At 35.5% G+C, this 18,916-nt stretch overlaps 1 protein-coding gene and 1 non-coding gene across 2 annotated transcripts; one reads left to right on the top strand and one right to left on the bottom strand.

Moving 5' to 3' along the window:
* Window positions 1–7,296: 7,296 nt before the first annotated feature.
* LOC108913034 (jerky protein homolog-like) lies at window positions 7,297–7,704 on the top strand. Its single transcript, XM_023456668.1, has one exon. It carries the CDS (start codon window positions 7,297–7,299, stop codon window positions 7,702–7,704), a length of 408 nt encoding a protein of 135 aa, XP_023312436.1.
* A 2,133-nt stretch (window positions 7,705–9,837) lies between these two features.
* Trnat-ugu lies at window positions 9,838–9,909 on the bottom strand. Its single transcript has one exon. It is a non-coding gene; the product is annotated as a tRNA-Thr (tRNA).
* Between the last annotated feature and the right edge of the window lie 9,007 nt (window positions 9,910–18,916).

Here is an 18,916-nt window from a genome sequence, read left to right on the forward strand (position 1 = left end):
TTTTTGTTTTGTTTTTACAGTCTAGCCCTGCATAACTTTTATAAAAAGATAAACCTTTGTTATAATTACAGCTGAACTAATAACCCAATACCTTTCATTTATTCAAATTCAACTCCACCACGCCTATCTCTTTAGAGGTTATAGTTGGCAATTTAATTAAAGTTGGAATTATTAATGTTCGGGGATATTGATATATAAATAGGCATAACACTAAAGATGTAAAATAACAATACATGAGTGTATCGAAGATGAATTTAAGTGCTGAAGGTACTTAATAATTGTAATTGAAGTACTCCAAGATTTAAATTTTTACCAACACGATCACAGCAGAATGTAACGACTGTTTCCAACATTGAATTCAATGCAGACGACGAATGTTATGGTTCGGAAGTATTTGCATCCTATCAAACCTACTTAAGGTCCCTAGGTGACAGTTTCATCGAATCATATTGCAGTTCTGATTTTATATCATGTAATCATGTATATTTATTATGGAGTCCAATTAATGTGTTACCAGATATAACATTATGTTTAAAATGTAAAAATCATTTATTGGAAGAAATTAATTTTTACAGCGTTTGGTTAAATACGCTATTGGGACATTATCAGTATTTTGATAAGAAACTAGTAGCGTATATTGATTTAATTCATAATCACACGTTTGGCCATGTTCATTGCGATAATTGCGGATTTGACACTATAGAAACACAATGTAACCTTGGTGATGATAGTCATAATTTATTATGTATGAAACGCATAGGTTCTTTTATAATTTATAAATAAATATTAAATAATAAATAATCGTTGCATTTTTCTACCTGATATACAAATACATTTTTTCTTATGAATTCTTATTAAATTGAAATTTTCATAAAATTAAACAAGTTACCTTTTAAAACAGTTTCCAGTCTACTTTTCTTTACCTAAAGAGTTGGGTTTGAAAATAGAAGACGTTAAAGCACAATTATATAATGAATCCTAGGAATATTGNGTGCTAGAACTGTGCGCACGCCAGAGAATATTCAAGCGGTTCGTAATTCATTGGAAGAGAGTCCACGAAGATCCGTACGACGACGAAGCTTAAATCTCGGACTATCCTACAGCACCACAAGAAGAATTTTGCATAAAGACCTTCACCACCATCCATATAAAATTCAGATTGTGCAATCTCTCAACGTTCGAGATTACGCTACTCGATTAAGGTTTTGTGAACAAACGTTAGAGCATATCAATGAAAACGATAACGTACTGCATAATCTTTGGATGAGCGATGAAGCCCACTTTCATCTTACTGGCTTCGTCAACAAACAAAATTTTCGGTATTGGTCAGACAATAACCCTCAAGAATTACACGAAAGACCCCTACATTCAGAGAAAGTAACCGTGTGGTGTGCGGTTTCTTCGTTAGGGATAATCGGCCCTTATTTTTTTGAGAACCAAGCTGGGAACAGTGAACTCTGATCGTTACGTCAATATGTTGAACAATTTTTTTCTTCCTGCAATCGAGAACTACAGAAATAAAACAACGATTTTCCAACAAGATGGTGCAACACGCCATACAGCACGAATGTCAATGGGTTTACTAAGACAGGTGTTCCCCGGTCGTCTTATGAGCAAGAACGGCGATATTCCCTGGCCACCTCGCTCTCCGGACTTGTCGGCATGCGACTTTTTTCTTTGGGGGTACCTAAAAACGAAAGTGTTTCAAAGTAACCCCCCAAGGACTATCCAGGCATTAAAAGAAAGGATTAGACTTGAAATAGCCGCAATACCGCTAGAAATGCTGCGCAATGTTATGGGGAACTTTGCAACGAGGCTGCAAGAATGTGTGCGAAACAATGGAGGCCATCTTTCGGATACTATTTTTAAAAAATGAACGATTGTGCACTAACATAATACTTCCATTCCTGTAGATCATGTTTTCATCAATAAACTTTAGAAAAAATGGTTCTTTTAATGTTTTCTGAGTTTTTTAAATCATCCCGTTTCATTTACTCACCTGTTATAAATAGGCATAACACTAAAGATGTAAAATAACAATACATGAGTAACTGTATCGAAGATGAATTTAAGTGCTGAAGGTACTTAATAATTGTAATTGAAGTACTCCAAGATTTAAATTTTTACCTACACGATCACAGCAGAATGTAACGACTGTTTCCAACATTGAATTCAATGCAGACGACGAATGTTATGGTTCGGAAGTATTTGCGTCGTATCAAACCTACTCAAGGTCCCTAGGTGACAGATTCATCGAACCATATTGCTGTTCTGATTATATATCGTGTAATCATGTATATTTATTATGGAGTCCAATTAATGTGTTACCAGATATAACATTATTTAAAATGTAAAAATCATTTATTGGAAGAAATTAATTTTTACAACGTTTGGTTAAATACGCTATTGGGACATTTATCATTATTCTGATAAGAAACTACTAGCGTATATTGACTGTACAGTTCATGGGAATTCACCGGATGCTGCTGCTGCTGCTGGAATCTGTAGGTATGAAATTACAATCGTGAGTTAAGCAACCTGTACAGTTCAAGGGAATTCGCAGAATGCTGCTGGAATCTGCAAGTTGCAATAATTTGATAATACCAGGCTAGACTACATCGTCGCTATGCATCCAACAACAATGTGCTCGCTATCATCAGAGGCCAGGGAAGAGCTCCAGGGGCATCCGCTCAGTGTTGATGCCATGATCAATGAAACGTAAGTTTTGTTATTCCTATACATATTTCAATCATATTCTGTTGTTTTTGTATAACAGTTTAATAAATTTGATTCGTTTTCATTAACATTTTTTTCCGTACCTTGCAGCATCTCCGGAGAGTTGGAGGATCTGTCGGAAATTGCATAGGTGGTTCTGGAGGAGGTTCTGGAGGTACAGCCGAGTATCTCTAAGGCTGCCACCCCGAAAAGAAAAAGGGCGGAACCGGATGATTCCGATTTTAGAAATGCCGCTTCGGCTTCAACTGGGTAAATAATATTTTTTTAAATAAATTAAAAAAAAATCTAAAAATCTCTAGAAAAATATCTGTAGCTTTTGATTTTTACTACGGATTATCTTTGATTCATCATCTACATTTAGACTATACTCAGGGTAATTTAACGACGTATTTTTTTTTCTAATTTCAACAAAGGTCTCAAACAAGTACGTAGTTCATCTACAGTTTCGGTNAATCTTAAACTCTTAACGAAAAAATTCCAGTAAAAATCATTTAAAGCATTAATCTTAAACTCTTTACGAAAAAATCCAATTAAAAATCATTAATCTAAACTACATTAAAAACTTGGAACTATTCATAAAAATATCATATTATTTCAATTTCAAAACCCCGTAAATTTAATTAAAAACAGGAAAAAATATCAAAAGCTTCTAACTGAAAAGAAATCAGATAAAAATCATATCGTTTCAATTTCAAAAATTCCAGTAAAAACCATTAAAATTAATCTTAAACTCTTAACGAAAAAATCCTAGTAAAAATCATTTCTTATTTAAGAATAGAATATCAGGAATTCTGACGACTCACCCAACCATAAAAATTAACACTGCTTTTTGTAGAGAATTTATTAAAGCTAAAGCTAATTCAAACGAAACAATTTCAGATTTTAAATATTTTAACACAAAAAATGCTGTAATAGATTTGGGGACGAATCTAAAAGTTTGGTTTCAAGAAAATGTAATTGATAAAATTTTAAACAAACTGGAAGAGTTCCAGGAAAAAGATGGGCCTTAAACAAAATTATTAGTTTGGAATTAAACATTAACAAATTTGAAATGAGTCACGGAGTTTCTTTCTTTATCAGGCTCCCCTTATTGCCTATAAATAAAGAAAAATACATTTCGTTCACTAAATCATCAACAGATTCGCTGGTAAAGTTTCGCTTTATCGACTCTTTTCGATTTAATTTAAAGTACGTATTTTTTAGTTCATATTTCATTTCAAATTTAATGTAAAGTTGTGTGCGTTTCTAATTAGAAATTTTTAAACTGATCTGGTAATGTAATACAGTCTCCCTTGTATCTAAAGCCTTAACTTAACCGGTTTATCTGGTCTTATAAAATGATAATAGACTGATCAGGTTTCCGAACCAGACCGGTTAAACTGGTCTTGTAACTGGTTAGCTCTGGGCTATCGGTAGAAGATTGCCTATAACAACTGACCCGATACTAAGTAAATTCAGTCAAATAGTTCAATCATGTGGATGTGTTACATACAAGAAGTTGAAAAGAGCGGTGTGCAGCATCTGTTGCAACAATTTCAAAATCTGCAGTTTATTCAGAACACGAGGCTGTATATGGCATGGAGAGATTTCATTCTGAAGAAGAATGCAACAAGTTAGCAGAGAAATATGGAAAAAGTGCTAGTTTTTGTAAAAAATGGCAACCTCCTGCATTAGCAAGTTTACGCATCTTGACGCTCATTGTTCCTGCTGAACAATTTATAAATCCCCGATTTAGAAGTGTGCATTTATTCAGTTTAAACGATATCTGAAAAAAGAGCGCGTCTCGCGAATTTTACCGGAGAAGATTCTCTTGTTAAATATACTCATAGTAAAAAAGTATTCACACATCTTGGAATGTAAAAAAACTGACGCGGTTAGCTGGCGAGAGAAAGATGACGCATGGATAAGACTTTCAAATGAATTTCATGCAAATTGTCCTTCAATTCATAGAAGAATGATGGATCATTTAAGGAAGTTTTATGAAAATAAAAAAAAAATATTCGAAAGAAAGCTGCAGAGGAACGCATAATTTTGTATGCAACAGGTGGAGGCTCCGGAGTAAACACTTGTAATGATCCTACTTATGACCTAACTATGTCAATAATAAATAAAAAAGTCTGTATGGATATACAATAAATTTGATGGTGATTCACTTAGAGTTATTGAAAATAATGCTGAAATAGAAAATACAGAAGGGAGAGATATGGAGGAAGAATTAGAAAATGTGGAAGAAATTATACTAACAGTGGAAGATGAAACGGTGTTTGCGCCACCCTATATAACAGCCTTGTGCGCTCAAGGCGCATGCGGGAGTGGGGGACATCGCTGCACGGATGCCATCCAGACAAGCAGCGTTGCCAATTGGCTGATAATTGTGAGATGATGGCGGATAATTTTCTCACCTTACTAAAAATCGGATAACAAATGGACAATTTACGTCCGTTTTAAAAACTGTAGGATGGTTTTATCATCATCCTGTAGACTGTTTGAAGCAAAAAATATTCATTTTTAAAAGCGAGTCTTTCTTTACATGATGTGCCGTTGTTCTGGTGTGTGTGTGTGCGAGTGATGTGTCCCTTGATTGATNTATATGTATGCAAGCGTCCGTTGAATATATTTAGTCTTGTACGAATACCAGGCTAGACTACATCGTCGCTATGCATCCAACAACAATGTGCTCGCTATAACCAGAAGCCAGGAAAGAGCTCCAGAAGCATCCGCTCAGTATTGATGCCATGATCAATGAAACGTAAGTTTTTTTTTATTCCTATACATATTGCAATCTCATTCTGTTGTTTTTGTACAATAGTCTAATGAGTTTGATTCGTTTTTATTAACATTTTTTTTCCTTTCCTTGCAGCATCTCCGGGGAGATGGAGGAGCTGTCGGAAATCGCAGAGGTGGTTCTGGAGGTACAGCCGAGTATCTCCAAGGCTACCACCCCGAAAAGAAAAAGGGCGGAACCGGATGATTCTGATTTTAGAAATGTTCCTTCGGCTTCAACTGGGTAAATATTTTTTTAAATAAATTGAGAAAAAAAATTCTAGAAAAGATATATGTATTAATATCCTTTATTTTCTATTGTATGGGAAAAATATAGATACCCTTCGGCGTCTCCAATCGCCATCGAGGAGCCTCCGATGGGCATCAACATCGCCGTCCCCTGAGCCAGCTACTCCGGCAACTAATTCCATTGTCGAGGATGACTGGGCGGCTTCCTTGGCGGAAGAGAGGCGACGGAGGGAGAAGGAAGCCCAACGGAGGGCTGAATGGGCTCAACGAAAGGCCAGGGAAATGGAGCAATTAAGAAAAAAGTTGCGAAGAGAGGAAGAGCTCACCGTGACGCTGAAGGGTGAGGAATGATTTCTTCGTGAGCAGAGGGAGGCGCTCAGGGAGCAATTGCGGCTTCTCGACGAGCGAGAACTTTATCTGGAAAGAAGAAAGTGTTCCAATACCGCTTCAGTGAAGCGGATAAGGGGAATGGTGACCCAAAACAAAAAAATAGTTATTTCCTTAGTCATTGAGTTCAGCAAAACTCTTTTTGTAACTTTTTTCTATGTACATATAATCAGATTTTAGTTTGTTATATTTTAGGTTATTTTTATTAATATTATTATTTGTATATAAATTTTTCTAGAAATAAAAATATATTGTTATCAACATTTGTTTTTTTCTTACCAATCGAAACTTCTATGAGACAATAAAATATTTTCGTTAAATATTTGGTGCTTGCTTACAACTTTTTACTTCTACTTTTACTGACACAATAAACAATTTTTTGTTACAAGAAATGTAGAACAAAACTAAGCACACAAATAAAATCCTTGATGTATATGCATTTTCAGTTATCCTAACCCTATATTTGAACAAATTTTTCACATACTTACAAATAAAAATAAACAATTTTATATGTATGACTATAAAAGTATACGTCATAAAATTACTTACATGTGGAGGTACATTTACAAAAATAGATATTTTCATAGATTTCAGTATCTAAAACCTTGTTGGTTTGATAGATTCTTTTGTATCCGTTTTCATGTTTTTCTGCGGACATCTTTGCAGATAGCATGACAATATCCATGTTATTAGATAAGCTTTGGATTATTCAGTAATAAAATGTTCAAAATTATTTGTCTTCAGATTCAGTGTATATACAAGGCCCGATAAAAATTGTTTATAAGTTTCAGGAGAAAAACTATGACAAAACATTCACTGCATCATTTGCTTGGAACAAAAAATATAGTATTTAAGGATTTATTTTACAACATATTGTACGGGGTAGAGTGAACAAGTGTTAATTCAATACAAATATTTTTATTTTCTAACTACAGTAGAACATCGATAATTCGAACCCCTGTAATCCGAACGCCGTTTTGGGAAAAATAAAAATAGTATGTAATCAGAATCGCTCTCTAACTGCTACAGTAAACAGAGCATCACCGTAGTAAACATTGCATCGTGTGTGTTGTCATTGTGCCTGTTTTGGTTTTTATTTTCGAAATTCGCTGTTTAATGAACCAGTGAAACATTAACTTGTGTACTGTAATTTCAAGTAAAATGGCTTCACAAGCGTCGTTTAAAAGAAAACACAAGACACTGAACATAGAGGATAAACTTCAAATCCTGGAAAAACTTAAGAAAGGTGAAAGCGGAGCGGCATTAGCCCGAGAGTTTGGTGTCGGTAAGTCTACAATTACGGACATAAAGTCTAAACAAGATGCTATCTTGAAATATGCATCCCAACAAGATAGCAATGAGGGACCTAAAAATAGAAAAAGATTAAAATTAGCCAATAATATGGCTCTTGAGGCTGCCTTATATTTATGGTTTACACAAAGAAGGAGCTTAGGTGAACCAATATCAGGCCCGCTTCTTTGTGAAAAGGCTCTAGATTTTAATAAACAACTTAATGGGTCTCCTGATTTCAACGCTAGTAGTGGGTGGCTGGCCAAGTTCAAACAATAGTACAATCAAAAACAATCAAGTAACCGGCTGATGTCCAGAGAGCATACGATGACAGGTGTTTGACATTTACATATGCTTTTACATTCTTTTATAATTTTTAATCTGAGAATACTATTCTGCTATGAATTAATAAATTTCTTATAAGCATTAGTGCTATACTAAAAAAACATCTTTGGCTCTTTTTTGAGACTAAAAAAATTAGTCTGCAAAAGGTAGTCTAATCTATAGTTATAATGCAGTGTACTATGATTTTGCCGACTATGGTTAAAGAAAAAATTATCCTTAAAGATTCACACACACTTCAGTCTGTGATGTAATGATTTAAAAATTTTTCCTCCTTCAGTAGATGCAGCTTACATCACCTGCTGGATGCAGGAATATATATATCACATATTGCTGTTGTAAGTTACATATAAATTTTATTTTCTAATTATTTACTTATTTAAAATTTTAGGATGACTTCCTCGTTGTTAAACATGCTGCGCCACCAGAGGCGATATTCATCGATAACGTGTGTACACCCTCGGGAATAATCCGGAGGGTGAGTTATACCCTCGAGGCAGAGTGTAATAGAGCACAATATATAATATTGTGGGTTGGTATGTAAACACACACACACGCATATATATATATATATACTGTAGCTATGTAATTTGTTTCATGTTATTACACGGATCGTTGAACTGACTTTATTGATGAAATATCTCCCTATATATGATACTCACCTCTTTTCTTCAGAATAAAAATGATGTTAAACCAGTTATCTGTCTTTTTAGTTAACAACTGTTCCATATACCATTTAAACAAATATGTTGTATATTTAACAGCAGTTTCATACTTGTTCGATTAAACAATAGTTTTATTTTGTTTTTATTATTCTTTTCATATGTTAGTACGAGAAAACTGATAAAATTGCAGCATGAAGATTGCAAGGTAAGTACCTAATTTTATAAATTATATTTTTAGGGACAGCACTTAGCATAATTTCTTTTATAAAAATTATTACAATCAAAATGTTGACATCACCTATAAATTTTAATTCCTCATAACAAGATTCAATAATGTTAACATAATTAAAAATAACATTTTTTATATCGATATCCCTTTTGTGATATTACACATTCAGCGCCAATTAGACAATCTCTATAAAGTTAAAAGAGTTGTGTTATTTGAAAAAGCTTCCGGTAAATATTCTACCTGTTGATTGTCAGAGCCATCTTACAACGCAAAGAACCAGTTATAACATTAATAAGAATGAAACGCAGGTATCCGTAATGTTAGTATTAATGGAAATAGACTCTCAAGTTACAATGTTTACTAACACTGCAAATTGTTTAAAGAAGCTGCGGGAGCAGATTTACTTGCTAACTAGTAGTTTTTCCACAAATATCTAATGTCAACATTCAAATACAGTGTGGATTAAGTCCAGCTAGATCCTTCAGATTCGCAATAATTATAAGGAATGGTAATGGCAATAAATTATCATTTTCAAATTATGAACGGCAAACTCTCTTGGAGCTACTGGAACGTTTGAAAAAGATTTCTTCCAAACACCCCTGCAAGATTGGCCCGATGAGTATGAACTTGTGACTCATCGTTGTGGAGATTACACTACAGTTACCCAAGTAGTCTATGAAAATATGAAAATGGTGCAGATCATAAAATACAACATACGCATCGATATTTTCCTTCACGATGTGGAAGTACTGTTAAAACTCGATACTTGTGTGATTTATCATAGAATAACTATGGTAGATTCGTTGGAATTTTGTATGTACTATTATAATGTATTAAATATTGTAAATGATTGGAAAAAGTCTAAAAACATTTCTCTAAGTATATATGAAATTATAAATTCTTTTTGTGATGTATCTAATGATAGTATATTAAGTAACGCTCTACGTGAATATCTTTACTTTTCTCAAACTAATGTACTGTCTGATATAACTAATAAATTAAAATGTTAAGTCTAACATGTCTTTTATATTTGATAACCTTGGTAACTTCCTGCATTCCAATAAGCTAATAACAACTTAACTAATCGTTTACATATTATACTTAACGTTAAAAATTATATTTCAAACCACAAGACACCTAGTTTAACATATGGTTTCTGAAAGGAAAAAATGTAATTGCCTCCTGTGAGATTTGAACTCACGACCCCTGATTGACAAGACCAGTGCTCTACCACTGAGCCAAAAAGGCTCATGCTAGGTTTACTAGCAAGCCTTCATATTAGGTTAGAATTTTTGCTAACACTGCAATTATAAAGGAAATAATATATCAGGTTACAGTTTATGCTTAAAAACAGGTCTGAACCAGTTTCTCAGACTTCGATGTCATTGCGAATACAATTAAGATTTTTCAAAAATCCTTTTCATACCGACATTGAAACCCTAGCCCCATAACTGCAAATGGAAATTACTGATCTACAGTGCAGTGATATATTTAAAAACAAATATCAAAACTCATCTTTGTTGGAATTTTATAAGTCTTCCACTGGCACAATTTGATATTTGCAAAAATTTGCTCGTGGGCTGTTTTCTGTTTTTGGTACTACTTACTTGTGTGAGAAAACATTATCCAAAATGAAGTACGTAAAGAATGTTTACAGATCTAAGTTAACGGATGAGCAACTTAAATCTCTTTTAATAATTAGTACAAGTAAAATTGGTCCACAACTACAAACTATTGTCAGTGGAAAATCACAACTACATAAATCTCATTAGTATTTTATATGTCATAATGTTTATATATATTTAGAATGTTAGTTGGATTTATTTCAATTATTCATTAGATATTGTCGTAAAGTTAAATTTTCTGCGTATTATACTTGTCATTAAGCTTTACCTAGCAAGTAAATAAAACCGAGTTATTGCCACTCCGTGTTTTTTTTTATCCAACTTATCACAAGTGCCGCCGTCACACGAGGCGCAGACCGCGCTCCACGTCGCACGCTAGTAACGTTGGTTGGCATTGAACAGAATGTGAGGCCTCACTGCGAGCGTGTAGCAGCGACGGCACACTCACATCCAATCCAATGCCAAAAACGCTCGAGCGCACGACGCATGGCGCGTTCCACGCCTCATGTGAAACGGCACTAAAAAGCTATGGTTTCCTAGAACGGCGCCGTTCACTAGCGGCCGTAATACAGCCGTTTCTATGCATCGTCAAGACTTGCCTATACAAACATGTGACAGCTACCTTTCTTCTAGGAAACCAAGGCTTTAGCCATTAGCTGTTGCGGGCCGGATACTTTGGAGACCCCTGATCTAGGGCCTCCTTTATATAAATCCATACGAGATCTCTCATCGGTAGTATTAGTAGTTACAGCTTGTACTGAACATATATGGTAGTCAATAAAGTGTATCTAACAAATAAATGTGTTAAAGTCTTCCAAGTCTCGAACAGTCACGAGTTGCAACTTTAACACTATAATGAACACTTATGACATTGACATGAAATCTGAAACGGGTCGAGCCCACTTAAAAACTACAGGCATCTTCATCCTAATTCTTTTCAGAAACTCTCTATAAAACTAGCTGCTCAACTGATGAGTAAAACTGTGGCTACAACTATAAAAATAGTCATAGACACCGGTGAATTAAACAGCTGTTCACGACCAGCCACCGCAAAATTTATTATGTTCATGGATAAACTTTTTGATTGTCTTAACAGTAGTAATAATTTGTACAGCAGTAACACATATATGTGTGCTTTAGGGGACGCTAATCCTCAGGTAAAAGAAATTCTGCTTGAAGCTTTAGAAGTATTTACAGAAATAAAAAAGGTAACAATACTAGGTTCCCTTAAAGGTAATATATTGTGGCTGCAATGTACAAACGAACCATGGGATGAGGTACTACATAAGAGGAGGAGAAAAACGTTTAAGAGTAGGTAATGGGTCGGTTTAGACCACCCCCACTCCTCCTCCTTTTCCCTTCCCCCTTCCCTTCCCCGCCAGCCAATCAGAGCGCGGCATTTTTTGTCGGTAAATTTAAAATTAGGGCCGGGGACCCCGCGCTGTCCCCACCCCGCAGGACCGGCACCTAGAGATTTGCCCCTTGGGGCCTCCACGTAGGATTCCCCATTTAGGACTTTGCCCCTAGGGCTTTACCCCCTGGGGCCCCGCGTCACCCAAGGCTTTGCTCCCTGTGCCCCGCGTAGGATTCCCCACGTAAGCAGCCTCAATGCCCGAGTATGTCCCGCGAGGAGCTTCGCCCCAGGGCCCCCAACGCGGCCGCGCGCTTATCAGTAGCCGCGATGTTCTTGGCGGTTATCAGTAGCCGGGTCTAATGCGGTGTACTTGGCGTTATCAGTAGATGACGTCAGACGGAGGGTTCGTTACCGTTCGCGGTGTACTAGGCGTTATCAGTAGATGTCGGGCGGGTTCGTTACCGTTCGCTGTGTACTTGGCGTTATCAGTAGATGTCAGGAGGATTCGCAACCTGCGGTGTACTTGGCTTTATCAGTAGATGACATCATTACCGTTCGCGGTGTACTTGGCGTTATCAGCGGATGTCGGGAGGATTCGTAACCTGCAATGTACTTGGCGTTATTGGGGTCTGTATGATTACCTAATCTGGCGTTTGCGGTGTACTTGGCGTTATTGGGGTCTAATAACGTCGTATACGGAATGATATATATAAACTGTAGGAGCCGAAATAGCGGCATGTGTTAAAGGAGGAGGGACATCCTTCATCGGAATCTCAAACGTTCAAGACATATTAATAGTGTTACGTTATTTGTATTTAAAAAAAGCCCCACATATTAGTTTATTGCAATTTGGGTCTGGCAGATATGATAACAAGTAATGAGCGCTGTCCGGATGTGATAAGAAATATCGAGGACAGCAGGCGACCGTTTTAAAAACTGTAGGATGGTTTTATCATCATCCTGTAGACTGTTTGAAGCAAAAAATATTCATTTTTAAAAGCGTGTCTTTCTTTACATGATGTGCCGTTGTTCTGGTGTGTGTGTGCGAGTGATGTGTCCCTTGATTGATATATACGGATACCTTTGCAATAAAGAAAGGCAAGTTAACATACATTTTCTATATAAAAACTTCAGGTCGAAAATTTCCAGCCGAAAATAATAATTTTCCTATAATATAAATCATATCGTTTCAATTTCAAAATCTACAGTAGAATGAATATGCCTGAAACTTAGACTTTACAAGAAAATTTAACGAAAAAAATAGACGAAATATAGACAAAATACACAGCGTGGTGGTACTGTGAATGAATTTTATAAAACGTGGCCTGTTCTCAAAGACCTACGAGCAGAAATATTAGTAAGTAATATTTAGAGATTATTAACTAGTATGGTTTTTATAAATTAAACCAAAAATATTTTTAGCAAATTGTCATTTCATGAAAAAAAAAAAAGCGTAATACAAACTTGCGTGCGTTTTGGCCAATATCATTCTGAAATCATACGTAATATTCAAACGCGTTTTCCTCAAAACTATTTGAATTGTGCCTCTTTTCTTCCGGGGTGACGATGTGACGATGGGTGTTTCTGCTGGCAATTGTTAACTCAAGACCATTTTCGAGAAATATGGAACAATATGATTGCAAATTTCCAAAAAAATGTTGTGAAGAGTGTCATCCTATTTCACTCACGATGGGATTTAATGCATATGTCTATTAGAAATACATAACAAAATAATTAATATATTTGGAAATTTCATTTTTAATAAAAATAAGCGTAAGCTGTTTTGATTGGTGGATGTAGATTAACTGTACATATAAAAACATTTATACTTTGGAAAATGTTCGGTATAACTCAATTTATTTCATCATTTAAAATGAAGACCAGTGTAACAAATATGAATACCAATGTAACAAAAAGAGTGTCAGCCTATTGTCTCATCTAAAGAGGGAAATATGTCTGGCCAATGAAAAGAACTTCATGAAGGTGATAAATAGTTCAATGGATGTTAGCTCGGGAATTAAAATTGTATCGGAATGCTTAACTGATTTAAAACCAATAAACTCTCAAAGAAAAAACAGTTCTTCAACAAAGATCATTCAGACCAACAATTTTTCACCAACGGCGGTATCAACATCAGTTCAGAACCAACCATCGACATCTAAGGCCGTATACATATGTATAAGGACGTATGGTTTTAAGAGAATAATTCATCCTCGGATGAATCATTTAATTATGAAAAGGAAAATTATTCAAACTAGCGCTATTTAAGAAAATTGGAAGATTTCGTGAAATCTACCAATGACATTATGTCTGTGTTTGTTAAATAATGTTCGTTTTAATATCGCAACTTATCTACTGGGAGTGTCATCTGGTGATTGGTAGCGTAGTGATCTTCATCGACGACAGAATTCAAATTCAAATTCTTTTTTCGTCGCTAAAGTAGCGAATGCTAGGTTTTTTCCAAAAATTTGTCAGTTGTTGGAGAAAGACTGAGATTAGTGGCGTCCATTGGTGGATTCGAGTGTCTATTCTAAAGATTTTGATTTGTATTTTCAATCATCCTTGTCGGGGATTAATCTAGAAACAGAAAAATAGTGATTTGTTGAATAGGTTTACATGCTGTGTATGTACGTTGGGATATTTTGGTACCAAATCATTCCATTTCCTTGGGATTAGTTGGAATTATTCCACACCACTACCACTTCGCCATCACAAGAAACGAATCATCTGGAAATAGAAAGAACCGTTCAAAAAAGGGCTAAGCCTATAATGTTCTTTATTTCGGTTATAAAATAGCCGACAATCAGTGAAATAGAAGAGATTCTGAGAATGGCATAAGACCGGTTCAACTTTATCTGATGAGGAAAATTACTTGATACTTTTATCCTGTTATATTGTAATGGTTTGTATAAGAAACCATCACTTAAGCAACATATTATTAAAAGATGTACTCTTAAGGTCAAACACTATCAGCTCTTTCACAATTCAGAATACCATTTTTAAACAAGTTGTGTCTGAAAACAGAAGTATTTGGTAAAATGCGTGCACATAGAATTACTAGGCAAATCAGATCAATTGTGTGCCAATACGCCAAAGACTATTTAAAAAAGCACAAGAGACCACACATAGCGTAATTAGTTAGCAACAAAATTCGTGAAATGGGAAGGCTTTTAGTTCCACCACAAGATATTTACAATATAAATTCTATGCTTGTGGAATTAAACTTGAACAATTTATGAAATAATAAGTAGATATAATGAGGGCTTCACTTTAGAGCAGTATTACTAGCAATTTGTCAAACTGTCAAAATTATGTTTTTAGTTTGTTTATTAAGCCGGGAGAGAAAACCATTATTCCAACAAATATTAAAGTCAAACCACATCCTGGATGGTTTATTTTACTGAAGGAATGAAGTGGACATGCCAGGAAAGGAATTACTTGTGTAGGAGGTGTAGTCGATGAAGATAATAATAATGAAATGTTTGTTGTTACATTTAACTTATCAAATAATACCATTATTATTAATGAGAGTGAATGGTATATTCAAATGTTACATCTGCCATATCGGAATAATGTCATTGGAGATGTAATATTAGAAAATAATTCAAGAGTATAAAATAAATTTGAATAAATTCAAAGTATTTTAATACTGCCGACGCAGGCGACTCCTTTACCAGCCCTAATAGAAGACTTAGCTGGCAAGTATGGGGTGGACGAACTCGCGACAGGGTGGTTTCTCGCATGCAAACTGTATCTGATGCAGAACAAGATCAGCATCGCAGTTGCGGACGGGGACTACTACATTCGATCCATGGGCTAACACCGTCGCATATAGGTGGATACATGGTGATGGAATAAGCTAACGGCCAATGACGACTCTTTGGATACACGATCGCAGTGACGAAAGCTCTGAGCCTAAAACACCAGGTCAGGAGGCAGTTCCCCTGTCCTGGCGTCCAAGCTCTTGGCGCTGAATTTACAAACTCAGCCTCTTCTACTAAAAAAAAATGCAAATATCAACTACAATAAATAGTTCAAGCTATATTATCATCAGAAATCCAACTATTGTATGTATAATTGAAACCTAACCATTTGACGTAGACCTTTTTTTTCGCTTTAAAATATTCTCCACCAGGTACACATCTGGATATTTAGCTTTCTGCAATTGTTCTTGGCAGAATCCTCCCCGAATGTCCTTATTAGAATCATCTCGAAGTAGATATGTAGTTAGATTTGTATACTGTAATGTTTTTATTTTGAAAATCTCCGTTGACCAATTAGGCATATACTTCTTGTACTGACCTTGTAAATTGAATTCTTTCCTCATTATACTTTTCAAACTTCGAATAACTCTCTCCACAATTGAGGCCTTATTTTCGCTAAAAGTTGTATAATGATGAACTCCACCATTAATTAGTTTAATAGGTTTTTGGTTTTTAAATACTTGTTCCATAGCTGTACCAACTTCATTGCCAGTTTTAGTTTTGAGAGGTAGTGCCCATACAAATTTAGAGAAACAATTGATTATAACTTTATAGCCTTTATTGTCTTTTGAATATTGTTGCATGTCCGCAAGGTCAGCTTGAAATAAATCATTGAGAGATTTTATTATAACCGAGTCTTTTGAAGTTAATTCTAGTAGGTTTGTGTTTTTCTTCAACGACTTGTCTTTTTGTCAGTTACATATTTGTTGGATGATGATATTGAATTGATGATATATATTATATATATACAGGGTGTCCGGTAAGTACCTCCTAATCTCTCGGGAGTGTATAGGGGAGGTCAAAATAAAACTAGTCCTTCCTACGGAGTTATGGGGGGTCAAAGGGGTACCTAGAAATTAACGTTTAGGTTTATAACTTTGAAACCACCCTGTCTATTTTAATAAAATTTTCGTACGTTGTATTACACATGGAGCTCTACGATTTGATGCTAAAATCAACTTTTTGCTATTATCAGGTGTCCAGAAACGGACTGGCCCTATCACAATTTTTCTCAAAATTTTGACAGAAGTAATTTTATCAAACTGAAAATATTATTATTAGATACTCTGAAGGTTTTTCTTTAAAAATGGTACTCTTTATTTATTTCGAAAAAATGAACGGTTTGCGAGATAAATCGGTTTTGAAAAAAATTGGTAACAAATACAACAACAATTAAAATTTATTTTTTTACAATAAAATCATTCCCGCTAGTGCCAGCCTACAGATTCACCATAAACATTTACTGGTGGTGAATTAAGGGAATGAATAATGCCGTTTCTTGTAAAATCAACATCTATGACCAAAATACATCTACAAATTATTATTGCTCTTGTCTCCATGGAGTTCTTTTCTATTGTTTTCGTTGTTAGACCCTGTTGATTTTAAAGTACTTGTCAAAGGCGCGTGACAGAATAAAAATTCAATTTTATTGTGGTATTCGTTTTAAGCCGTTAGAAATAACATTTAAAAATGGAAGAATATTCCTGTGCAGAATATGCTGATATGCACCTAATTTATGGGGAAGCATTATGCAACTCCGTGGAGGCAAGAAGACTTTATGAGGAAAGGTTTCCGGGTCGACATTTGCCGAGTCCAAAAACTTTTGAAAGAGTTGATCGTAGTTTAAGAGAAACAGGTAAAAAAAAATAGTGAAAAACGTTAGTGAAACTAATTTCTTCCGAATCCTTTATTTAGGAAGCTTTTTGCCACGCCGTGGTGGAGCAGGAGCCCCGAGGAGAGTACGAGACCCTCATGTAGAGGAACAAATATTGGAAGACGTTGCTAATAATCCTTCAAATAGCATAAGGAAGCTTGCGGCGCAAAACAATGTTACAAAATGGGCTGTACATGAAACTCTGAAAGAACAATTGCTTTACCCGTACCACATCCAAAAAGTACATGCTATGTCTCCAGATGATTATCCAAAAAGACTTCAATACGCCAATTGGTTTTTACAGCATCATATTCGGAATCATAATTTTGGTACATCTATTTTGTTCACCGATGAAGCAGGTTTTACAAGAGACGGCATAATTAATTCGCATAATCTACATGTCTGGGATGAAGAAAACCCTCACGCTTTAGTTCAAACTCGCTACCAACAAAGGTTTATGGTGAATGTGTGGGCTGGCATTATCGGGAATCATTTGATTGGTCCATTTATTCTGGAGCAAAGACTTAATGGTGCTCTTTATTTGCAATTTTTAGAGGAAAATCTAAATATTTTGTTAGAAGAAGTGCCCCTTCAAATAAGAACTGAAATGTGGTACATGCATGACGGTGCACCACCCCACTTTGATCGTTTAGTACGTCAACATCTGACGAATGTTTTTGGTGATCGATGGATAGGTCGAGGCGGACCTGTATTATGGCCACCTAGGTCGCCCGACCTAAACCCATTAGACTTTTTTCTGTGGGGTCATTTAAAAAATAACGTTTATTCAACACCCGTAAATAGTAGAGAGGAACTTCTGCTGAGGCTAACACAGAACTGTGACCATCTCCGCAATAATCACGGAATATTATTTCAAGTGCACCGGGAAAACATTCGTAGGATTAGAAAGTGCATTGAAGTATGGGGTGCTCATTTTGAACATCTACCGAAGTAACATTTAGGTACCTTTGTTCATTGTTGAATGTTCTTTGTTGAATGTCTTGTAAGTAAGTTATTTTTCAAATGTTATTTTTAATTGGTCACTACTTGCTCATAAAGTATATCTTCTGAACGTAAGAAGGCTCGAGCCTCTCTTTTTCAGAAGTGTCTTCGCAGTTTAGCGTCTAAGATTCCTAAGGCGCTATCAGCTCATCTTGAGCTGACTGCGGAGAGAGTCCGGCAATACGTGAAAGTATTGTCTGACCAGCAGGTAGCCAATCTACCACGGGGTGTACCACCACTTATCGCAACTGGGATCATTGATCGCAATGCGGTGATGGCAATCCCCCGTGAAGGTTGGGCCCTCAAGACAGAGTACAGAAGGTAATTTACATGTTTCGCATAAATAAACATAGACCCTTATAGCTGACATGGCACAATAAACGCATATCTATGAAACTGTTGAAATGTTTGAACATAGCCAAAACACGTGTACCTAATTATACTCATGGAAATTAACAAATATATAATAAATACAAGACACGTTGCCAGAATGCAGCAAAGTTGTTACTTATTAAAACGTAGGTTAAAAATACTCCAAAATATGCAGTTTTCGAGAGTAAATACAAAACGTCATACACTTATCAGGAGCCAAAGTGATCTAAATACCTCACGAACTACATGACCTACACGTGTCAGC

The sequence above is a fragment of the Anoplophora glabripennis genome, unplaced genomic scaffold (assembly GCF_000390285.2).
Source record: "Anoplophora glabripennis isolate ALB-LARVAE unplaced genomic scaffold, Agla_2.0 scaffold962, whole genome shotgun sequence".
NCBI lineage: Eukaryota > Metazoa > Arthropoda > Insecta > Coleoptera > Cerambycidae > Anoplophora > Anoplophora glabripennis.